General features: G+C 32.8%; 3 protein-coding genes and 1 pseudogene across 4 annotated transcripts in view; 2 read left to right on the top strand and 2 right to left on the bottom strand.

Annotated features, from left to right (window-relative positions):
• Positions 1-9,748, top strand: part of LOC112457040 (CCR4-NOT transcription complex subunit 6-like) — a 48,907-nt gene extending 39,159 nt beyond the window's left edge. For both annotated transcript variants that reach the window (XM_025019909.1, XM_025019910.1), the window contains 4 exons: positions 4,525-4,755; positions 4,884-5,061; positions 5,130-5,269; positions 5,348-9,748. In XM_025019909.1, the coding sequence (XP_024875677.1) occupies positions 4,525-4,755; positions 4,884-5,061; positions 5,130-5,269; positions 5,348-5,424 (626 nt within the window). In that variant the 3' untranslated portion in view covers positions 5,425-9,748. The remainder of the gene's footprint in view (positions 1-4,524; positions 4,756-4,883; positions 5,062-5,129; positions 5,270-5,347) is intronic.
• On the top strand, positions 1,910-3,665 carry LOC112457042 (protein YIPF5). Its single transcript, XM_025019911.1, has 2 exons — positions 1,910-2,287; positions 2,714-3,665. Exons 1-2 carry the CDS (start codon positions 2,047-2,049, stop codon positions 3,271-3,273), a joined length of 801 nt encoding a protein of 266 aa, XP_024875679.1. The 5' UTR covers positions 1,910-2,046; the 3' UTR covers positions 3,274-3,665.
• Positions 9,749-13,281: 3,533 nt separating the features above from the next.
• Positions 13,282-14,214, bottom strand: LOC112457043 (28S ribosomal protein S24, mitochondrial). Its single transcript, XM_025019912.1, has 3 exons — positions 14,089-14,214; positions 13,733-13,913; positions 13,282-13,655 (listed from the first exon to the last, which is right to left on the bottom strand). The coding sequence occupies exons 1-3, from the start codon at positions 14,113-14,115 to the stop codon at positions 13,366-13,368; spliced, it is 498 nt and encodes a 165-aa protein (XP_024875680.1). The 5' UTR covers positions 14,116-14,214; the 3' UTR covers positions 13,282-13,365.
• Positions 14,215-15,893: 1,679 nt separating this feature from the next.
• Positions 15,894-19,551, bottom strand: LOC112457041 (annotated as a pseudogene).
• Positions 19,552-20,534: the final 983 nt, after the last annotated feature.

Here is a 20,534-nt window from a genome sequence, read left to right as displayed (position 1 = left end):
GAAAAGATTAATCGATTGAGAAGGTCAGTAACACGGGTTAACACGCTGATTTCCGTAATAGAGGCACTCAGGCGTTAATTTCGAATGACCATCTCAGGATCGTACCGTTAGCATCTCCTTCATCGCGAGCAACTTTACTTCCTACCACGTGCCGGGAATTACTTAAGTCACGAGTGAGTTAATATACAGTAAAGGTTGAATTGCTATATACCCTGAGATATCAGTCCGTTCGAGAGCGAAAGAGCAATCGTACACAGGGCCCGTGAAATCGCGAAGCTTTTCAGACTGCTATTGACTCTGTCGCGTTTGAGGAACTTAAAAAAATCCACGTTTTCAAAAAAGCGGAGATTACGTGCCGTGAATCTGTATTGAAAAGTTCTAAAACATCGTCATTCTTTTTAACCTCTCCGAGACCGGAAGCCTAATATTAGGCGCTGGAGTGGCGCCGTCTTTTTCGTAGTTCAACCCACTGACAAGGACAAAAATGTTCTAGCACTAAAACTAAAAAGGTCGTCCAAAAAAGGAGCCGGTCCTCAGAGGATTAAAAAAAAATTAACCAATGTACTCCTCTCTGGTTTATGAAACACATTGTGCGCGTACTTGTTGCGGCAAAGTGTTTTCTAGGCGATTTCCAGCTGACCGACCGACGAAGGAATTTATCGGCACCGGAAAATAAATACGGCATTAATCTGCTGTAATTGCGCAACGGGAGAGTATCAGCGACGCTAATTTACGGGCCTTATTACAGGGCTCGAGCCGAGTAGCTCTAGCTCCGAACGGAAGATTCGGGATTTACACTCTCTTAACGCTGATGAATGTTCTAATTGTGTACTGATAACTTGATACCGGAGCACCACTGTATCCGCTTCATTTCACCTTAATCACCCTTGCAATTAATAACGAAGGGAGAGATTGTGAATCGAGCTGAAAGAGGATGAACTTCCGCAATTTTGTGCATATCAAGTCCCTTTATAAATCCCATCTAATAAATATTTACTACTACTATCTAAATAAATATTTTCTTGGATCTAAATATTTTTTTTCAGTGTACTTCTAATAATATGTATAACTAAATTATTGTTAAATTATGTGATTATATATTTAAAATTACCGCAAAAGAAGAAGAGAAAGGAAAAAACAAGAGAATTAGTAAAAAATAGAAATAAGAAAAAAAACAGATTATCAGAAAAGAAGAAATAGAAGATAGATTTTAACAATCACATTAGAAGAAACGAAAAGAAATCGTCATAAAAGAAGGAAAGAATAAGTAAAAAATAAAAATACAAGAGAATTGAAGAAAAAACGGATCATAAGAAAAGAAGAAATATTCGAAATAGAAGATAGATTTTAACAATTACATTAGTGCCGGTATTCATAATCAGACCTTATTTCAAGATCGTCTTAAGTAATATCTTAAGATGCTGATACGGTTCTGTGATTGGTTCATAACATCTTAAGATCGTACTTAAGACGATCTTAAATATAAGATTCGACTATGAATACCGGCCTAGAAGAAACGAAAAAAAATCGTCACAAAAGAAAAAAAGGAAAAAATAAGTAAAAAATAGAAATGAGAGAATTGAAGAAGAAACGGATTATAAGAAAAGAAGAAATATTCGAAATAGAAGATAGATTTTAATAATAAATTAGAAAAAATGAAAGAAATAGTGAAAGAAAGATATGAAGAAGAGAGTGTTAGAATAACATTCATTTAAACACATCATTTGAACAATCGACATTATAGTCTATTTATTTATTTAAAAAAAAAATAGTTTTTTTTTCTTCGCGAAAAACGTTCTTTGCAAAATGCAGGCAAACTGTTACTTTACCGAGCGTCGCTATAAACGCGCTGTAATATCGGTAACGTCGACGTTATTTCGCAGTAGCGAAATAACGTTCCAACCTAACCTCTGCTGACTTCCGTCATTCGTCGATCCGTCCACGGTGGAACTGGTGGAAGGTGGATCGATGTGTTGTTTCGAGCCGCTCGAACACAGGAAGAGTAGAATTCGTTGAAGAACGAAGCACACGTGCGATAACGTCGAGATGTCCGGATACGCCGGCCAGGACAACAGTTACTGGGCCCAGTCGCCGCCGCCGCCGCAGCTGCCGCCGCAGGACCAGTTCAACTTCGAGGCGTCCGGTTTCGGCCAACCTAACCAACAATTCGAATTTCAGACGTACGAGCAGATGCCCGGCAATTACTCGTACGGATCGAAAACTTTTCTGGATCCCACGCAGAGCCCCTACAGCAACGATCTGTTCACGCAGGACGATTATGTGAAAGGTAGAGAAAGAAAAAATGGTCGAGACATCTCACCCGCGGTTATCTAATCCTCGAGCTGGCAGAATGACATCACGCGTTCGTGGCACATGACAATTTAATAACAAGCTGGCAATATTTTGAACACGGAACTCGCGTGTCGTTTGAATGTGATTCGTAGAACATTTGTGAAGATTCATTATTGCACATCAGAATCAGGACAGCTTATTGTATTTTGTTGTATCAAGACAACCCGTTCGAGGATTAAAATAGTAATTAAACCTGTTTTTTTTTTTTTAGCTAAACTTTTTGTACAGTTCATCTTTTCTTTTTTTTTCTCTCCAACGTAAAAAGAAAGGGAGGAAAGATAAACCGCGCAAGAAATTCAGCTAAAAAGAACAGGCCAATGGTGTAAGAAACAATTGGAAAACATGTATGGCGCTCTTTCAGGCACCAATGGCTTTGGCGATGAAGAAGATGAGCCACCTTTGCTGGAAGAGCTCGGCATCGATCCTGATCGGATAATACAAAAGACTCTGGCTGTGTTGAACCCTTTCCATAGGAAAGGACAAATTGACGACGCAAATTACCTGCTGCAAGATTCAGATTTGGCAGGACCCGTGGCGTTCTGCCTAGTCCTTGCGGCGTTTCTCCTATTAGCTGGTTCCAAAGCGCACTTCGGCTATGTATATGGATTGGCCATGATCTCCTGCATGCTCATGTACATTCTACAATCCCTGATGAGTAGCAGCGGTAACATCACTCTATCATCCGTCGCGTCCGTACTAGGCTACTGCTTGTTGCCAGTCGTTGTTCTGGCAGGTCTCGGTGTCTTCACTACGTTACGGGGTCCGATAGGCTTGATTTTGGCAGTCCTTGCCGTCGCCTGGGCATCCCTCTCTGCTTCTAGACTTTTCTCCACGATGTCGGGAGAGTCGGACCAGAAGCTTCTCATAGCGTATCCGTGTATGCTTCTCTACGGCGTATTTACGTTGATAATTATATTTTAAGTAAGAAATATATCGGTTGTACATATATAAGTTTCACCCTTGATTAATGATCAAATAAACTTTTCGGTTCTCAACAAAAAGCGGATTTGAGCAAGAAGCGTATTTTGTTTACACCTAGATTGGTGCCAATGATTATACGATGATAAAACAAAATTTATTTATATTTTTTGTAATTGCACTCTGAGTATTAGTAAACGATGCTGTTGATGCAGCAGTCAAAACAATACATGATTTTATATCTTTAACAATGTTCCGAATTATCTTAATAAGCATATTTTGGTAGATACGCTTATTTTATAAGTAATAAAGCACACGAATATACGTCATGTTTAGTGCTAGCATTAGATTAAGTCATTTGTTATACAATTTCTAAATAAAGTTTATGATATTAATTTGTGTTATCATTGTCCAAATATCGGTACTATGGGTCGCAAGGCTAATCTAATTAATTTATTAAATGAATAGTTTATAAAGCATTTTATTATTTTCAAGAATATAATATTCATATATTGTTTCCAATAATGTTAATTTTTATCTAATGTTTATTTTTAGTTGCTCTTTACATAGCATGTGACATGTGAAAACTTGTAATAATAAATAATATGACTGCATAGCATTTGAATAATCTTGGCAAAACGATTAATTCAACAGTATAAATATGCAAGTCATAAGAAAATTTTAATAACGATAAAAAATAATGATCTTTTTATATACTAGGATATTATAATTAATATGTTGGCAACACGTATATGAGATATATGTATATTTTTATAATGTTATAATATTATATTGCAATATATCCAATTGAAGTATCTAAATATGAAAAAAAATATGAATTGTTATTCTTGGTGTGAAGATTGCATCATCACACTTCCAATCGCTCTAGACACACACACATTAAAAACAGATACCTAAACGATCATAATAAAAAGACAACAGACGACTACTGTAAACTACTGCAAACACCTTGATGGTGCAAAGTTGTAAACAATCACGAATCGGTTAACGTTTCAATTTTCCTTATTTTCGCTGAGTCTTAAATTTAATTTGATTAATTTCTTTTTTACTAGCTTTTCTCTCGTCTCGCCGAGAATTTATACCCTCTCAGTTTTCTTCTTTTCCTAACACATAAACGGCTAAATTGTATTTCCCTTCTTTTTTGTAAATTCCTACTAAGAAGATTTAAGATCCTGGAAGATTGTTTGATACACTATGTATATGAACACAGCGTGCATTATTTTCTGTTTGCAGGTGTTCCATCTGATCCGGCACAAGTGCAACAACCAATTTTAGTTTGTACGGCGCACATTCATTGGGATCCCGAATTCTGCGATGTAAAACTGATACAGACGATGATGCTGAGCAATGAATTACGTTCCATTTTGGACCAAGCTGGCCAGTCGTTCAGACCCGGCCACAAGCCTGACTCTTCCAACGTTCAACTGCTGCTTTGTGGCGACTTCAATTCTTTACCTGATTCTGGTAATGCGTCTACCTCATCTCGCTTAAGCTTTTCTTTGAACTAACTGTTATACGTTATTTAATGATGCAATTTACATGTGTACGTGACTGATAAAAATGATATTAACATTAATAAATCGCTGGCGCAGGTGTGATCGAGTTTCTTACATCTGGACGCGTGGCGGCCGATCATCGTGATTTTAAGGATCTAGCATACAAGTCGTGTTTACAAAAGATCTCTGGCTGCGATAAACCCAACGAATTCACGCATTCTTTCAAGCTTGCATCCGCCTATAGCGAGGATATCATGCCCTATACCAATTACACGTAAGTCTATACTATTTTGGTACACGGTAAATGTGTACGGATATTTAACGCATTTGTTTTACTTTCAGATTCGAATTTAAGGGAATAATAGATTACATTTTCTATTCGAAACAAAGTATGGTGCCGCTGGGCCTCCTGGGTCCATTGAGCCCAGAATGGTTTAAAGAAGCTAAAGTGGTAGGATGTCCTCATCCCCATGTTCCATCGGGTGAGTTTCGTCTTGTATTTCGTATCGTTCTCCATTCCGCTAATGAGGATGACGCCAACGTTTCGTTTCTTGTTGCAGATCACTTTCCTCTGTTAGTGGAATTAGAGATGACACCGACAGTAGGAACAAGCAACGGTTTGATCTCACGCAGGTAGCAGCCGCTGCGATCTAGGCCCAAGTAACCGTAAGAAGACGAGAAATCAGTAACGAAGATAAAAAGGGGGGGAAAATGGATTTGCATCACTTCTTCTCTACTTCTGGCTCTAGCAATATCACTCGCATTACTCTTACTACAATAGCGAATGCAAATGTTACACACGTACACATACAAATACTCCATACATTGCCGCACATTCAACCAACAGCGATCGCTCGCTGTCAACGAGGTACCGACGAACATACAATTCTAACGACCAGGTGAAGGGAGCCGTGTTGTAATGCGTTTAGCTAGCCCATGTATAGTGTATTGCATTTTTAAGAGCTATCTTACTCCCACACGCCTAAAGATTATTGTAACCTCTCTACTTACCATCGTAATATGTGTAGATACCTATTTTCCTACAAAAAAAAAGTAAAGAAAATGAAAACGACGATATTCCGATCAAGAAGCCTCTGTGATATCGACATTTAACACAATTGGAACAAATTCACACATTTATTAGTAAATGAAACTAGTAGTGATGTACTAGAGAGAGAGAGAGAGAGAAAGAAAGCGAGAGAGAGACATACCTTAAAGAAAATCTCCCTTCGCCCCTTCCTAAATGTCATTACAACATTCTCCAAGCCAACCTTTTGATAAGAATGCTGCCATCCACACAATGAGAAAAAAAAGAAAAAAATTGTATTTTTAAACAAAACGAGAACAAAAAAGATAATGAAAACATACATGCTATACTGGGCTGTGCGAAGTGATTGGAGTGATCGACTTAAAACAATTTCAATGCAAGTACAAATCTGTTCTTATTGGCCACGTATATATTGATATAATATGGTAATGTTATATAAGGAGAACAAGAAAACATATATAGATGATATTGTAGCGGGTGTATTTGTAAGTATGATATAATGTAATGATGTTCATCATACTCGTTTGTCATAACGTCAAGTGAGATATCAGTTCTACATTCACACATTTTAGGTATCCGTTTGGGTCTGATTATTAATGTACATGTGCTCTATATTACAAATCTACTACTTGTTAATTCAGTTGCCTCCGGAGGAACACGAGGGAATATTTTTTTTTTTTTTTTTTTCATACATTCGCGCGCGAACGTCTTCGCGTTCTTTCCGCCACTGCATTTCTATTCGCATGACATCTTGCTTATCCTTAGGCGCAGCTACCAAAAAGAAAAAATTGGTAGACTCTAATTATTTTAGTTACCGTTAGAAAATTTATTAGCAGTTTTTAACAATATTGTAAAATAGTCAATATTTTGACTGCATGATCGCAGTGCAAACGTACTTGCACGTTAAATGTCTCTTTCCGGATTGATCGAAACTTAATTTGCAATTTTTATTCTTTATCGATTTATTTAATGCAAATGATTAAAACGTGCAATCAATATTTACAACACTTTACACAGATATACACTGATTCACTAAAAAGTTTTATCGAAATAAGGAGAACTTTTTTTATATTGCTGTATGTAATCTATTCTTCTAATTATTCTTCTAATCTAATTTTATTTCTCACAGCAATAATATATTATCCATATATTAAGAATTATGTAGATATAATTTTTTTATGTATGTGTTGTAAATATGACAATGGGATTTTGCAATTAATATATAGCTTCATTTTTGCTTTAAAGAACACATAATGGAAATTTATATTAAATAATTTAATATGATACATATATTTGTATTCTGTAACCGCGTTACAGAAATGAATATCGTGCTTTGTATACCATTTCATAATTCTTTCTTTTTCAAAATTATTTACCAAGATGCAAAAATACTTAAATTTTTCGTCTGTCAATTGTATATGCGCAGATCTCGTAAAAATATTTTTTAAGTTTTTATAATGTGCGATAAACAATGTAATTATAGTCGCGTTAATTCATAAAGCAGGATAACATCAACGTGAACGGTACCGAATACGTTCGGAAAGATACGTAAGTTCATGCACAAATTACTATTCGTAAATGAGTATCTTATGAATATTGTAGTATAGTAAATTGATCTCGTTATATACGCGGCACAATCGATGACTAAAACATAAAAAATTTTCCATTTAAAAGAGCGAAGGGGTTTTAGTTTATACATTAATTCGAGATTCCAACAACTGAATTATACAAGTAAAAGATTAGTTTATCAAAGACATGTGTGTAGTAAATGTTGTATAAAGTAGATAATTATGCTATAGTTTTAATTATCTCGAGAAAAGAGGCGGCATATCTCTTTGGTATTTGTATATTTCTTTGTATTATGCATGCTTTCACATGGCAAGCGAATGATGTGATGTATTAAAATCAATTGCCGGCTGCTCTGGGCCTAATTTAAAACCGTCGGAACAAAGTTGAACGAGGGGATGAGAGATGGCGGATTTTTCTCCGATATAATAATATAACGATGAAAATATCTGGATAATCTTCTAATTTCTGCTATCTTAAAAAAAAGGAGGAAAAGAACAAGTACGATAATGATCATTTTTAACTCGCTCCTCTTTTAATATTATGATGTATCACGTAGCAAAAGAAAATTAGTACAATTCGTAATGTCTTAACTAGTGTATCAAGTGTGGAAATGTATTTTGCAGCATGAAAGTACCTATGTTTCTTTCGCGGTAAATGGTATCTTTCGTGGCGGATTTGGCGATCATTAACGCGTGAAAATTCTTCGGATTAGAAGCGATTTCTTTGCAAAAAAATTTATTCCTCCAATAAATTACAGGACACAACGCGAGAAGCGGCTGTGAAAACCAATAATTTTACCAGCAGTATTCGAGATCGCATGGGTATTTTCATCGCTTCGTCCGTAAAAGATTACTCTCTGTAATTATCTCCTAATCTACTCTAGCAAAGAAAAAAGAAAACGGAAAAAAACATGGGTGTATACGTTGTATTGATCGCTATTCAATTCTTTTTAAATACGTGGATACACGGATTGCGTTTTTAGGGTAAATGTAATGATTAATTGTAATATGTGCGAATAGGAAAGCAAGCGTTGGGACTTTGTCCGATTGGTCGCCGACGAGTAAATAAAATCGTTTACGTAAAATGATAAAAAAAAAAATAAGAAGAGGAAGATGACGAAGAACGGGGATAAACGTTCAAAGTACGGCACACATACAGCGGCACATCTTGCTTTGTGAACGGAGGAGGAAGAGCGAAGCAAGTCGGGTAACACAAACACACATGTGCTCTCATGCATTTTTGGCTGTCGCGCGAAGCCGCCTATACGCCATAGTATTTCAGATATATTAGCTTTGAAGTAACGGAAGCTCTCGACAAGATTAATGATTCAGATAATATATACTTTAACTTATAGGTAACACGAGCACTCATGTCGCATTCGTCGAACGCGATGATTTTGCAGAACGACGATCTTAGCCGATTCCCTTGAGATTAACATTTAATAACATGGTAGAAAGACAAATCGAAAAGAACTGACAAATCGATCTCTTTTATGAAAAAAAATATATATACCTCGCGAGAAGTATATTTCGTGCAGCTGACTTGCACTTGAATAAGAGAATGTCTACTTTTTTAAATATGAGGATTGTCCAGAAAGTAACACACATTTGATTATTTAAGTTACAAATTATATTTAAATATAAAATCAATATATACAAGTAATACAAGTGATACAACTCTCCTTAATCTACTTCTCCACGTAGTCACTCAGACATTGAAGCACTTGTATCGACTAGTTTCAAGATGCCTTCATCGTAAAAGTCTATCACCAATCTATTTAATCAGTTGGCCATTATCTACGATACGTTTCCCACTCAAAAACCTCTTCAGGTGAATGAACAGGTGGTAGTCATTCGATACAAGTCAAGTGCCTCAGTGTCTTAGGTATCTGCGCTCAAGGTCAGTTGTATCACTTGTACATATTGATTTTATATTTAAATAAAATTTGTGACTTAAATAATCAAACATTGGACGACCCTCGTATGTGCAGTAATCTAATTCTCATGTTGTAATGATGTTTACCAGGGATATTTGATTATATTTGTCAGCTTTATAATAAATGTAAATTCTTGTCTTGCAGGTACAATATTATCGCGCTACTCCGTCGCTTCTGAAATCATCGCCTTCTCAGAACGTTAATTGTTCAATGAGAATAATTTTATCACGCACGACCGACACACGAAAATCATTGCGAAAAGGTGCAACGTTTAACGATGAATTTGTAACACGAGAAAAATTTTACGCTATAACATTATAATTAGGATAACATGTTCTCTCGTTTCTTCTACAAGGCAATATATAGCGACATTTTAAGGAAATTATGCATATATGTACTGTAACGAAAGTTTGATGAATCCTGATTGATTTTAGTTTCCTTCCCTCTTCCCACCCCGTCCCTTCTCGAGCGGTAGATTGTACATATGTTTTTTTATCGACGTCGTTTGCAAGGAAACTTCATGCGCGTAATATACTAACGATTCCGCTAATAAAGCTCTAGATATCGTATTGGAATAATGCGTGACGCGTATTATATAAAGTAGATATAATAGATCTATATATCTCTCTGAATAAGTTTATTGTAATCGCAATTACATTACAAAGTATCACGACACACTCGATTTAATTTAATACTTTCAAATAATCAAATAATAATTGGAGAATTATCGTAACGATATTTTTTAATTGGGTATGCTATCTATATAAATGAAATAGAATTTATTGTTATCTTAAATCGTAAAATTTACCCAGATTTTGCAACAGTAGATTGACACAATATTTTGTTCTGGCAATTTCAACATCGTTGAAATTAATTCTGTTCAAAAACAACGTATTCATTTTGTTTCTATAATATAAATGTTGATAGATGACGTCATTAGCGAGGAATAAGATAAAATATCTAAGCTTGACAATAAATGGATAATTCTAATGGACTATCCTTCTTATTTTACGGATTTTAATTTAAAAAAAAATGCTTTGTGTGTGTGTAGTGCTCTTACAGTGTCGGTGATAGGCTATTGGCCTACGTCTCATTTTATCATTTTATTAAAAGGATTACTTCTCAAACATATTTATCATAAGGAACTCTTATATTGGTCTCTACTTACTCTCTATTTTTATTTGCAACAAGTATATGGAATTGTAATTTGTGTAGTCGTATGATCTCACAAAAGACAGTAATTTTATTCTCACCAATACTCTATAAGTATCAAAAGTTTCCATTCCATTCTGCAAACAGAAAAATGTACAATCTCGGAAATGATACATTTTAAGACACTGTATTTTCGGAAATAGCATTTGCGATGATAGCATTTGCGATGATAGCATTTGCAATAAAGTCCATAAGCTTTATAGTATTATATTACATGGCTCTAAACAAACTCTGAGAATCCGAATTCAAATGAAACGTCGATTTGAACTAGTATTATTACCGATATGGATATTAAGCGAACAAGCGATTAATAAGGATTCATCAAACTCTGTAGCGTAACGTAATAGTAACGTAATCTTTATCTATACGTTGTCAAGAAGAAGCCGCTAAATTGCTTTAACTCAAGTTAGTGAGGGTAAACACCATTTAAGCTTCTAAAAAATGATGCATTAAACATGTTTCTCTGAATACATTAATTTTCAATGTTCTGAGCTCCTACAGCAGCGCGTTCAAATCTTAGTACTCTTTTCTCTTTTTAGATATTACTTAATATTAAGTAGGTATTTTTACTTGAATCGATAGATATATAGCGACTTTTTAAAGTCTTGTACAATGTGAACGCTGTGTTCTCTTGCTTTTCGAGTATTTAGCTATATACTTTTCGATATAATTTCGATTGATATAAGTAGGATTTAATGCCCGCGATTCTCTTTCATAAATACATGGGCACATTACATATATAACGACTTAAGAATATCTATATATAAATATATAAACATAAAAGAAGGGACGCTGTACGCGCAATTTGACATAGAATAATACGTAATCGTCGATCTCGTAAATTCACTATAGTTTTTGCAAACATTTGTCAAAATCAGTACCGTAAGTAAATTCTTTTACTTATAGTATCTTTATTTGTAATTTCCGGCTATTAAAAAATTTATAATTATGATTACAATAATTTTATTAATATTGTTATTATATAATATTGCATTATTATGTATACTATTAGTATCGATGTAGTGATAATTAAAAAAATATAATATATAATATATACGTATGTGTGTATACATATATATTATATGATACATATATATACATATATATACATATATGTATATATAATAATATGATTACAATATAATATTACAATATAATTTTATATGATTTTAATGAATAAATAATGTTTATAATGTTATGAATATCGCTACTTGGTAAACACGGCTTATTTGTAACAATAAATATTAAAGCATCCGATAAAAAATTATAACATTTAATTAATATCCGGAAATTTTGAGTAACATATACTCTACTCTGATGAAACACGATGTACGGTTCTACTCCAAATTTTATATTTTTTACTTAAAAAAGCGCATTGAATCAGAAAGTTATTCTATACAGCATTGCGATATAGCGTCAAAATTTTGACTTCCATAGTTAAGAATACTAAGTTGTACTAGAATATGAAAAAAAAGGATAAGACGAGCACAGCACATTTCAGCCTGTACTTTTATAAAAAGAGCGATAAAAAAAAATTCGTAGACATTGGAACACAATTGTTGCGTCCATCATCTAAGATCAATTACATCTCCGCGTTTGAAAATTCGTAATTTCAATCGGGTTTCGTGTGAGCTCTCTCTCCCTCTCTCTCTTCCGAGAATCTATCATTTGTATCAAAAATTTCTCACCTGTCGGAAGACTTATTATTTGATTCACATACAAAGTAATAAATAAAGCTTTAGACGGCAAAGAAAATTGTTATTATGTATATAAAAATAATCTGACTCACGTTTGGAATTCAACTTCACGTCGCATTATTTTATAAGTTACATTGTAAATATAATATGTAATATGTAATATGTTTAATTTATATGTAGTATTAATGTACGATTATAATATGATAAAATGTGTTAATTTGTTTTGCCGATGCACATTTCCAGAATAATGTATGAGAAAGTGATTTTATCTTAATTACTTAATACAGTTCTGATTACATTGTCACATTAATATCAACTGTATGCACGCTATGCGATTTTTTTTATATAAAATGATAATTTTAATTTATTTAATGATAATAATTCGATTAATGATTTATTATCTAACACGGGAAATATAGAGTGAGATCAAGTAATAATATTCTTTATCACGGACATCCATGTAAAATGACTCAATGTGAAGCGTATGAATAAAAGTACAAATGCAGCAGGAGAGAGCTACACGATCCTGATCGAATACCGGATGAATACATAAGCGTTGTAAAGGCATATAACGGAGAGAGAATGTGGTCTCCAATAGAGAATATATAACATTATTACACTGTGTCATGTTTGAATGCTCTGTCTGCTCTTGATTATCCTTTTTACTTGCGTAACCCTTTCGTGGTACGATGTATGATTTCTCTTCTATCATAAAGATGCAATGATTGTATATGGGCTGCGTTTGAGTCATGATCGAATGTAACGATTTATTATAAGTATAAAATAAATGGATGACATGCAAGAAATAAAAACAAAACAAATGTTTGAAATTTTATTACCGCACCCTCGCGAAGGAAACGAGCTACGCAACATTAATTTATTTAGCTATTCCAGTAGCATATATGTAGATTTGTATTTATGTACACGTACGTGTTTCTCATATATTTTTCTATAATTACTAAATTATATTTGAATAAATAAACAATAAAATTATAACAGTCACGTCACATGCTGTTAAAAAATATTTACGTAGAATTGATGGTAAAACATGAACATTGTAAAGTCTGGTTTGTTAACAGAAATCTAATTTATTATTATATTTACATATACTGGTTTCTATATATACTTAAATATCACTTCTTTTTTATTATCAATCGTGACCAACTCCACTTTAACCGGACACTGAAGCCAATAACTCAGGAGTTCCTCGGTATAGCCAGTTAAGAAATATATCTTGTAAGGCATTATAGCACGAGTAATAATTCCAGCTATCCTAATAATGTTGTGTTGCCGCTTAATGATGACTTCACTCGCGAATAAGTTGTGCCACGTCCCCGTCATGAACTGTCGAATGAACATATCTTCTATGGCTGTCTCAGATGGTCTGTTGCCATCCTTTATATTTGCTAAAAGGATCAATGTACTTGCTAAAATTGTGAGAGACCAAAATACATATTTCTCATTTGAAAAAAGAACAACATACAGGTGTTCCAAGAATTCCAGGATTTTCTGTGAGCGAGATAATGAGGCGGATTTGCCATTTCATACGTCAGTGGCCTGTCCTTGTTGATTGTGACTTTGTAGCGTCCGGATTGCGTTTTGCTGACTACTGTGCTCGTGTGGAAATGCCTTTGCCTAAGTGTCTGTTGCACGGCCGGTAATATCTGAGAAATAACAACAGTAACATTGTCATTACCATATATATCTGCCTAATAATTTTGTTTTTAACAAGAAACTTGATATCTATGCTGATGAAAGGTTTAAAGAGAGGTTATAACAAAAAGATTCGTCAGTTAATTGATTAAGCTACAAACAACTTGCGGAGACAAATTTTTATACATTTCTCATGTGTCCTAATAAAACCATCTTGCTATGCAATTCTTGAGTGTAACTTTCGATATTAATCTGCTTCGATATTAATCGGCTCTGTTTGCTCCGATGTTACAACAACACAACTGAACAGAAGTTGACGTCACAACCAGCATTGCCAACATCGCCACCTGAAGCCCTGAAGCGGTCACGCAGTGATAAGTGAAGTTGCCTCAGGCTTGTGTATATTCGAATTTCAAATGCATATATTGTTTTTAAATTCTAAAAAACGTCATAACATCATAGCAGCTGCTTTTGATAGCTTTACGTTCGATATCGTTGACACAAATAAAAGACTGAAAAATATAATAAAATTAGAAATAGATCAATATTTCTAAATTTGCGGAAATTAAAGCATAAACAAACATTTCTGAAAAAATTCAAAATTTTATTAAAAAAGAACCCCTTGATTATTAGCAATTTTTATTATTTCTATTATATTCTTCAGTTTTTTCTACCCCTATTTCATATATAATTCGTTAAGATTTATGGTTGATTAGTTCTGGAGTTATAGAAATTTCGGTAAATTTGGCACATACACACACACATACATACACACACACACACACACACACACACACACACACACACACACATACATACATACAGACATTTTTTAAAATTGCAATTTTTCGACGTTTTAGAACATTCTGAACACATTCAGAAAAACAAACAAAATTTTTTTTTACGAAAACAAAGCTTTCTCTATGAGGAAGCAAAATATCGTACAATTAATGAAAAATAATAAAGTAATTGTTACTTAATTGTACTGCATAGTACTAAATAGATATATACTTACTAAGTGATATGAATATAAAGTCAGAAATTTCTAAAAGAGTGCATTGCAACGAGGACGTAAAAGCATATACATGAAAAAATGAAAGAAGGATATTATATTTATATAACATGTTTTGTAAACGTTAAAATTTGAACAGTATTCTCTTCATTAGCAAGATTTAAATTTTTTATTTTTCACTCTTTTTCTCACTGTAAATTGATTTTGTGCATTTGTCAAGTAGGGGGAGAATAAAAAAATATGTTGTAAAATATATTATTATCATAATTTTTATTTTTCAGCTTTCACGAGATTGGAACAAAAGATCTGCCGGCCATGTTCGATTACATTCTCAATTATACAAAGCAAAAAGATTTATACTATATCGGTCATTCAATGGGGAATGCTGCGCTACTCATTCCTCTGTGATCAAAACCAGAATACAATATAAAAATAAAAATGGCTATTTGTCTGGCTCCAACTTCTTTTTGGATGAAAGTATCACCTGCAGTTAACGAATTTGCTAACATTCTTCCAACATTCAAAGTAACTGATATCATGCATTTTGTAGTGTTAAACCGGGATCGGCAAAAAATTTCCATTTTTTTATTTTTTTATTATTCACGAAATTAGAAATAAGAACAAATTAAATTTTTATAATTATAGTAAATTAGTAATTAATCACAAAAAATTACTAATTACGTAAAAATTAATATTTAGGCAAAAGTGAATTACTCATTACTTAAAAAATTGGTAATTTGAATTGTTAAAAAAAAATATCCAGTTACGTGAAAATTAGTATTTTCAATAACGAAAATAAATTAATTTCTTTTGTAAATTGATAATTAGTAAAAATAAATATTTTAATATTAAAATAATAATTAATAGTTTGTCAAAAATAAATTACTACTTATTTGAAAATTAATAATTAGTGAAAAATACTTATTAATTTTTTTAATAATAAGTAATTAGTCTCATGTGAATTACTTATTTCAAAAATTATTAATTGGTTTAATATAAATAAACATATAACTTGCTGATTTTTTACCAATTCTACCTTTATCAACATTTCAAATTATATAGAGAGATTAGGCTCTATTTATCGACTAGATTCATTTTATAAACTTATTTTAGCCAGCATCAAACTTTTGTAATAGTTCTAACACACGGTCGTATAAAAGAGTTTTCGCGTTGATTGCCCACATGAAATCGAAGCAATTGAAAAGTTTAAGTGGAACTTCCTCAGTTAGAAGAATATTTGGTAAGCGTTTGCCAAGTTCCAATACATTCTGAAAATTAAAAACATGATGAAAGAAATCGTATTAATTAATGACGTAATGATTTAAATGTATGAAGAGTAGAAAATAGATCCGATTGTTACAAATCAGCTGTTTTCCCTTTTACACTTTGCAATTATATTCAATCGGATTCTTTCATATTGTTAAAATATTATATATGATCATTATTTCATTATGTTTGTGTAAATATTTCTTTCTCTTGCTTTTATTTCAGAGTAAAAATTAGACAATGAAAAACTTAACGGAGAACTATTACCTCTTCTAAGACAATCACATCGTTTGCTGAGTAAAATAAAATTATTAGAGCAGTAATCTTTTTCAGATCATAACCTGGGGGGTGTTGCCTGTTTGTATCGTTTATAGTTTTCAGCTATTCCATAATCATAGTTTCGAAAGTCCTCTGCAACAATCGATATTAATCATACATTTATAAATATCCAAAACTTGAAAGTATATTTGGAAAAAAATAATTACATGTACATACAATTATAAATTAATCTGTAAAAAATTATAAAAATTAATTTAGATCTTTCAACGATATCTTATTTTAAATGGCAAGAAATGTTTTATTGCAACATTACATCAACCGGAATATTGCTTTATAAAAGGAAATATTGTTTTATGAATGGGGAAATACTCACTTATACAAATATTTTGGTAAAAATGCTCTAATGTTTGTACAGAACTACCGGCTAGGAAATAGGAGAATATATCTGGCAGGGTTGTCTATAACAAAAATAATTTTATAGATGAAAAGCCATAAAGCAATGAGTAATTAGAAGAATAGGATAGGGGGTGGTTAAAGCCGTAAATTTATTTAATTATAAATAATTGGAAATTTTATGTAATATAATAAAAAGTATTCACGCACATTATGGACATAGTATTAAGTTCGTGTGTTATATATGTTAAAACTTACAATGTTAAGTTGTGCTGGATCAGGACCAGTTATAATAAATAATATAGTGACACAAATAAATTGAGTCAACGTATTGTCATTACATAACATTCTTCCTACCGTAACAGTCGCTAAAGATTGTGGGAAAACATCGGTATGTTTCACGCTCTCGTAGAACTTCCTGAAACATGTAAAACAAAGAATTCAAGTATTAGCTCATACTAGATAACAAATATTTGTAGCGCATTAAATAATAAACATTATGCTTATTTAATCTTGTATTTTAAACACTACTACTTGTAGTAAAAAAATCACAGATTTCGACAGTTACTTTGAACGTTGGAAGAATGTTAGCAAATTCGTTAACTGCAGGTGATACTTTCATCCAAAAAAAAGTTGGAGCCAGACAAATTGCCATTTTTATTTTTATATTGTATTCCGGTTTTGATGACAGAAGAATGAGTAGCGCAGCATTCCCCATTGAATGACCGATATAGTATAAATCTTTTTGCTTTGTATAATTGAGAATGTAATCGAACACATGGCCGGCAAATCTTTTGTTCCAATCTCGTAAAAGCTAAAAAATAAAAATTATGATAATAATATATTTCACAACATATTGTCTCAAAATAATATATTTCAAACATATTTTTTCGTTCTCCCCCTACTTGACAAATGCACGAAATCAATTTATAGTGAGAAAAAGAGTGAAAAATAACAGATTTAAATCTTGTTAATGAAGAGAATACTGTGCAAATTTTAACGTTTACAAAACATGTTATATAAATATAATATCCTTCTTTCATTTTCATGTATGCTTTACGTCCTCGTTGCAATATAATGCACTCTTTTAGAAATTCCTGACTTTATATTCATATCACTTGGTAAGTATATATCTATTTAGTACTATTCAGTACAAGTAACGATTACTTTATCATTTTGCTTCATAAATATCTAATTTTTAGACAGGTCGTTTTTCGATTTTATATGGACTTTTAAACTTAAGATCTGACGTTCTCTCAAAATAATTGTTATGACAATGTTTTACCTATATTGTCAGAATTTGAGATCGTATGTCGTCATATTCACATGCGATCTGCAGTAATTATTTCCTCTCATATTTCCAATCCATACGTCATATCCTTGATCTGCTAATAAAAATGCTGCAAAATAAGATAATAATAAGCTAGTGCACTATTAGTAAAATATATAAAATCGACGAAATGCATATCAAAATGTATGTATTCTAACATTTAAAATTAGTTTTTCATAAACATTAAAAAGTTTGTCAAGTGTAAAATAATTTGTTTAAATATTAATTTTAGTTTAGAGAATAACCGTTGTCTAAAAATATATTAATAATCAGTTCTAAAATTTTTTGTGAAACATGGGGTGGGAAAGCAAAACCGCTCTTTCAAGTTATTGGGATGAGTCTACATGGCGAATTAGTAAGACAGTATTTTATTTTCCTTTTTAAGTATCTTATATAAAAAAGTTTTTTTTCTTTATTATATTATATGATTTAGTACTTTTGTATTCGTTTTAATAAATATATGTTATATACTTTATATATAATAATTCAATATAATGTTTTTTTTCTTATAACTTGTGTAATTATTTGTCTAACCTATTTCTTTAATATACCTCTCACATAGTGTCACCATCTCCAGTTAATTTAACCAACCGATTATTCCATTGGAATTAATCAATCGCATTTGTCGTTAAAGCAAAATTAACAAATGCGATTGGTCAATTTCAATGGAATCGACCGGTTAAATTAACCGGAGTTGGTGAAACCGGCCCTAAGGATGAATATTTGACTCCAACCGTAAAGTGATTGTTCACTCGTAACAATAGAGTGAAAGTTTCACTTTAAGAAAAGGTGAAAAATTCACTCTAAACGAGTGAATTATTTTATCTATAATGGAGTTAAACATTTACTCCAAACGAGTGAAACAATCACTTTACGGTTGGAGTCAAATATTCACCCTATGAAAAGTGCAATGTCACTCCATTTTGCTCGGCAGTATTTTGACTATCGACCCGAGTGAATTTTGACTCCTTTTGAGTTAAATCTCACTCGAAGAAATTTAGAGAGTAATAGTATAACAAATATTAGTCGCAATAAAGCTTATCACAATTAATTGATAATTAATGTGAGCAAATTTAATCTCAATCGAGATTACATTTATTCACATTAATTCTTAATTAAATGGTTTTTAATTATATTTGTTTAAAATATTTATTAATTAAGTTGATTGCGTTATATTTATCTAAATTATTGCAAAAGAAATCGCAAAATTTAAGTCATTTACTTGACCCTCCCCCCTTTAAGTGAGATATAAGTTTTGTGATCACTTACCCGTGTTACTTCTAGCTCCGGTCTCCCCTACTGATCCTTGCAGATTCACTCTTGAATGACATATGATTCCCACCGAAAGTTCCATCAGTTTTTATAGGGTTCGGGGAACGCGATATTAGCATCATTCTAATCTTTATCGCTCATCAGGTGTAAAACAAGGACAGAATAAGCAAATAGCGCTAATAGCGCACTCCCCGCATCCAGCCATAGTAAGAGACAACCTTGTAGCGAGGCCTGATTGCGTCATGAATTTGGCGTTTATACGAGTTCTGGCCATCCTTTCCTTTAGTCCAGGCAACGTAGGCGAAAAACATGTGTTATTTGGAAATTTGTTCTCGAAGAATGAATTCACTTGAAACCTTTTGGAAAGTGTTTTTCTACCCTTAAATGGAAAAGTTTACCTATTTATTTCATGTGCTCTTACTTATTTTTGAAAAAAAAAACGAAAAAACCGTTTTTTGTAAGAAAAATGTGAAAAACTGATTATAATTAAAAAAATGTTAAATGTATAATCATGAAATTCATAGGTAATGTGTTTTCAAGGTTGCTGAATACGAATCTGAAGTAAAATTTTCAACATTATAAAATGGCGACTCAAAAGGGCGGGTAAAAAGCACTTCCAACAATTACGGAGACTGTTCTGTGGCGAAGGCGCTTCGCAAACTGATTTCCTTTTGTTAAACCTCAAAAATATATGTAAACGATTTTTAAAACAAAAGAATGGGCGCGTTCAGCAGACCAAGCCGCTGAGTAGCAGTCGAACGTGATTGGCTCTTACTTTTAGAACCAACCAATCAACGCAGAGTGTTGATAAGACGAACTCAACAGTTGTGTCTGCTGAACGCGGCCAATGTTAGAAAAAGGATGGAGACAGCGTAGCATTTGTTTGCAGCGAGCACCCGCTTACTCGCACGCTGCGGTTCTCTGCGCGCGAGCCGAAAAATCCTATACAGTTTATATTAGCGACAAATAAGAGCTTTGGTTGTAAGGCATGATAATTGATATCTGTCTAACTGTCCGATAGCGTTTCACGTGGAAACTCTTCGACGTGACGTGATAGACGTATAGCAAGATTCCATTGTG

This window comes from Temnothorax curvispinosus, unplaced genomic scaffold (genome assembly GCF_003070985.1).
Source record: "Temnothorax curvispinosus isolate PA1 unplaced genomic scaffold, ASM307098v1 QBEX01007446.1, whole genome shotgun sequence".
In the NCBI taxonomy this organism is placed as follows: domain Eukaryota; kingdom Metazoa; phylum Arthropoda; class Insecta; order Hymenoptera; family Formicidae; genus Temnothorax; species Temnothorax curvispinosus.
Note: the sequence above shows the minus strand (reverse complement) of the source record. Positions and strands in the feature narration are given on the sequence as shown.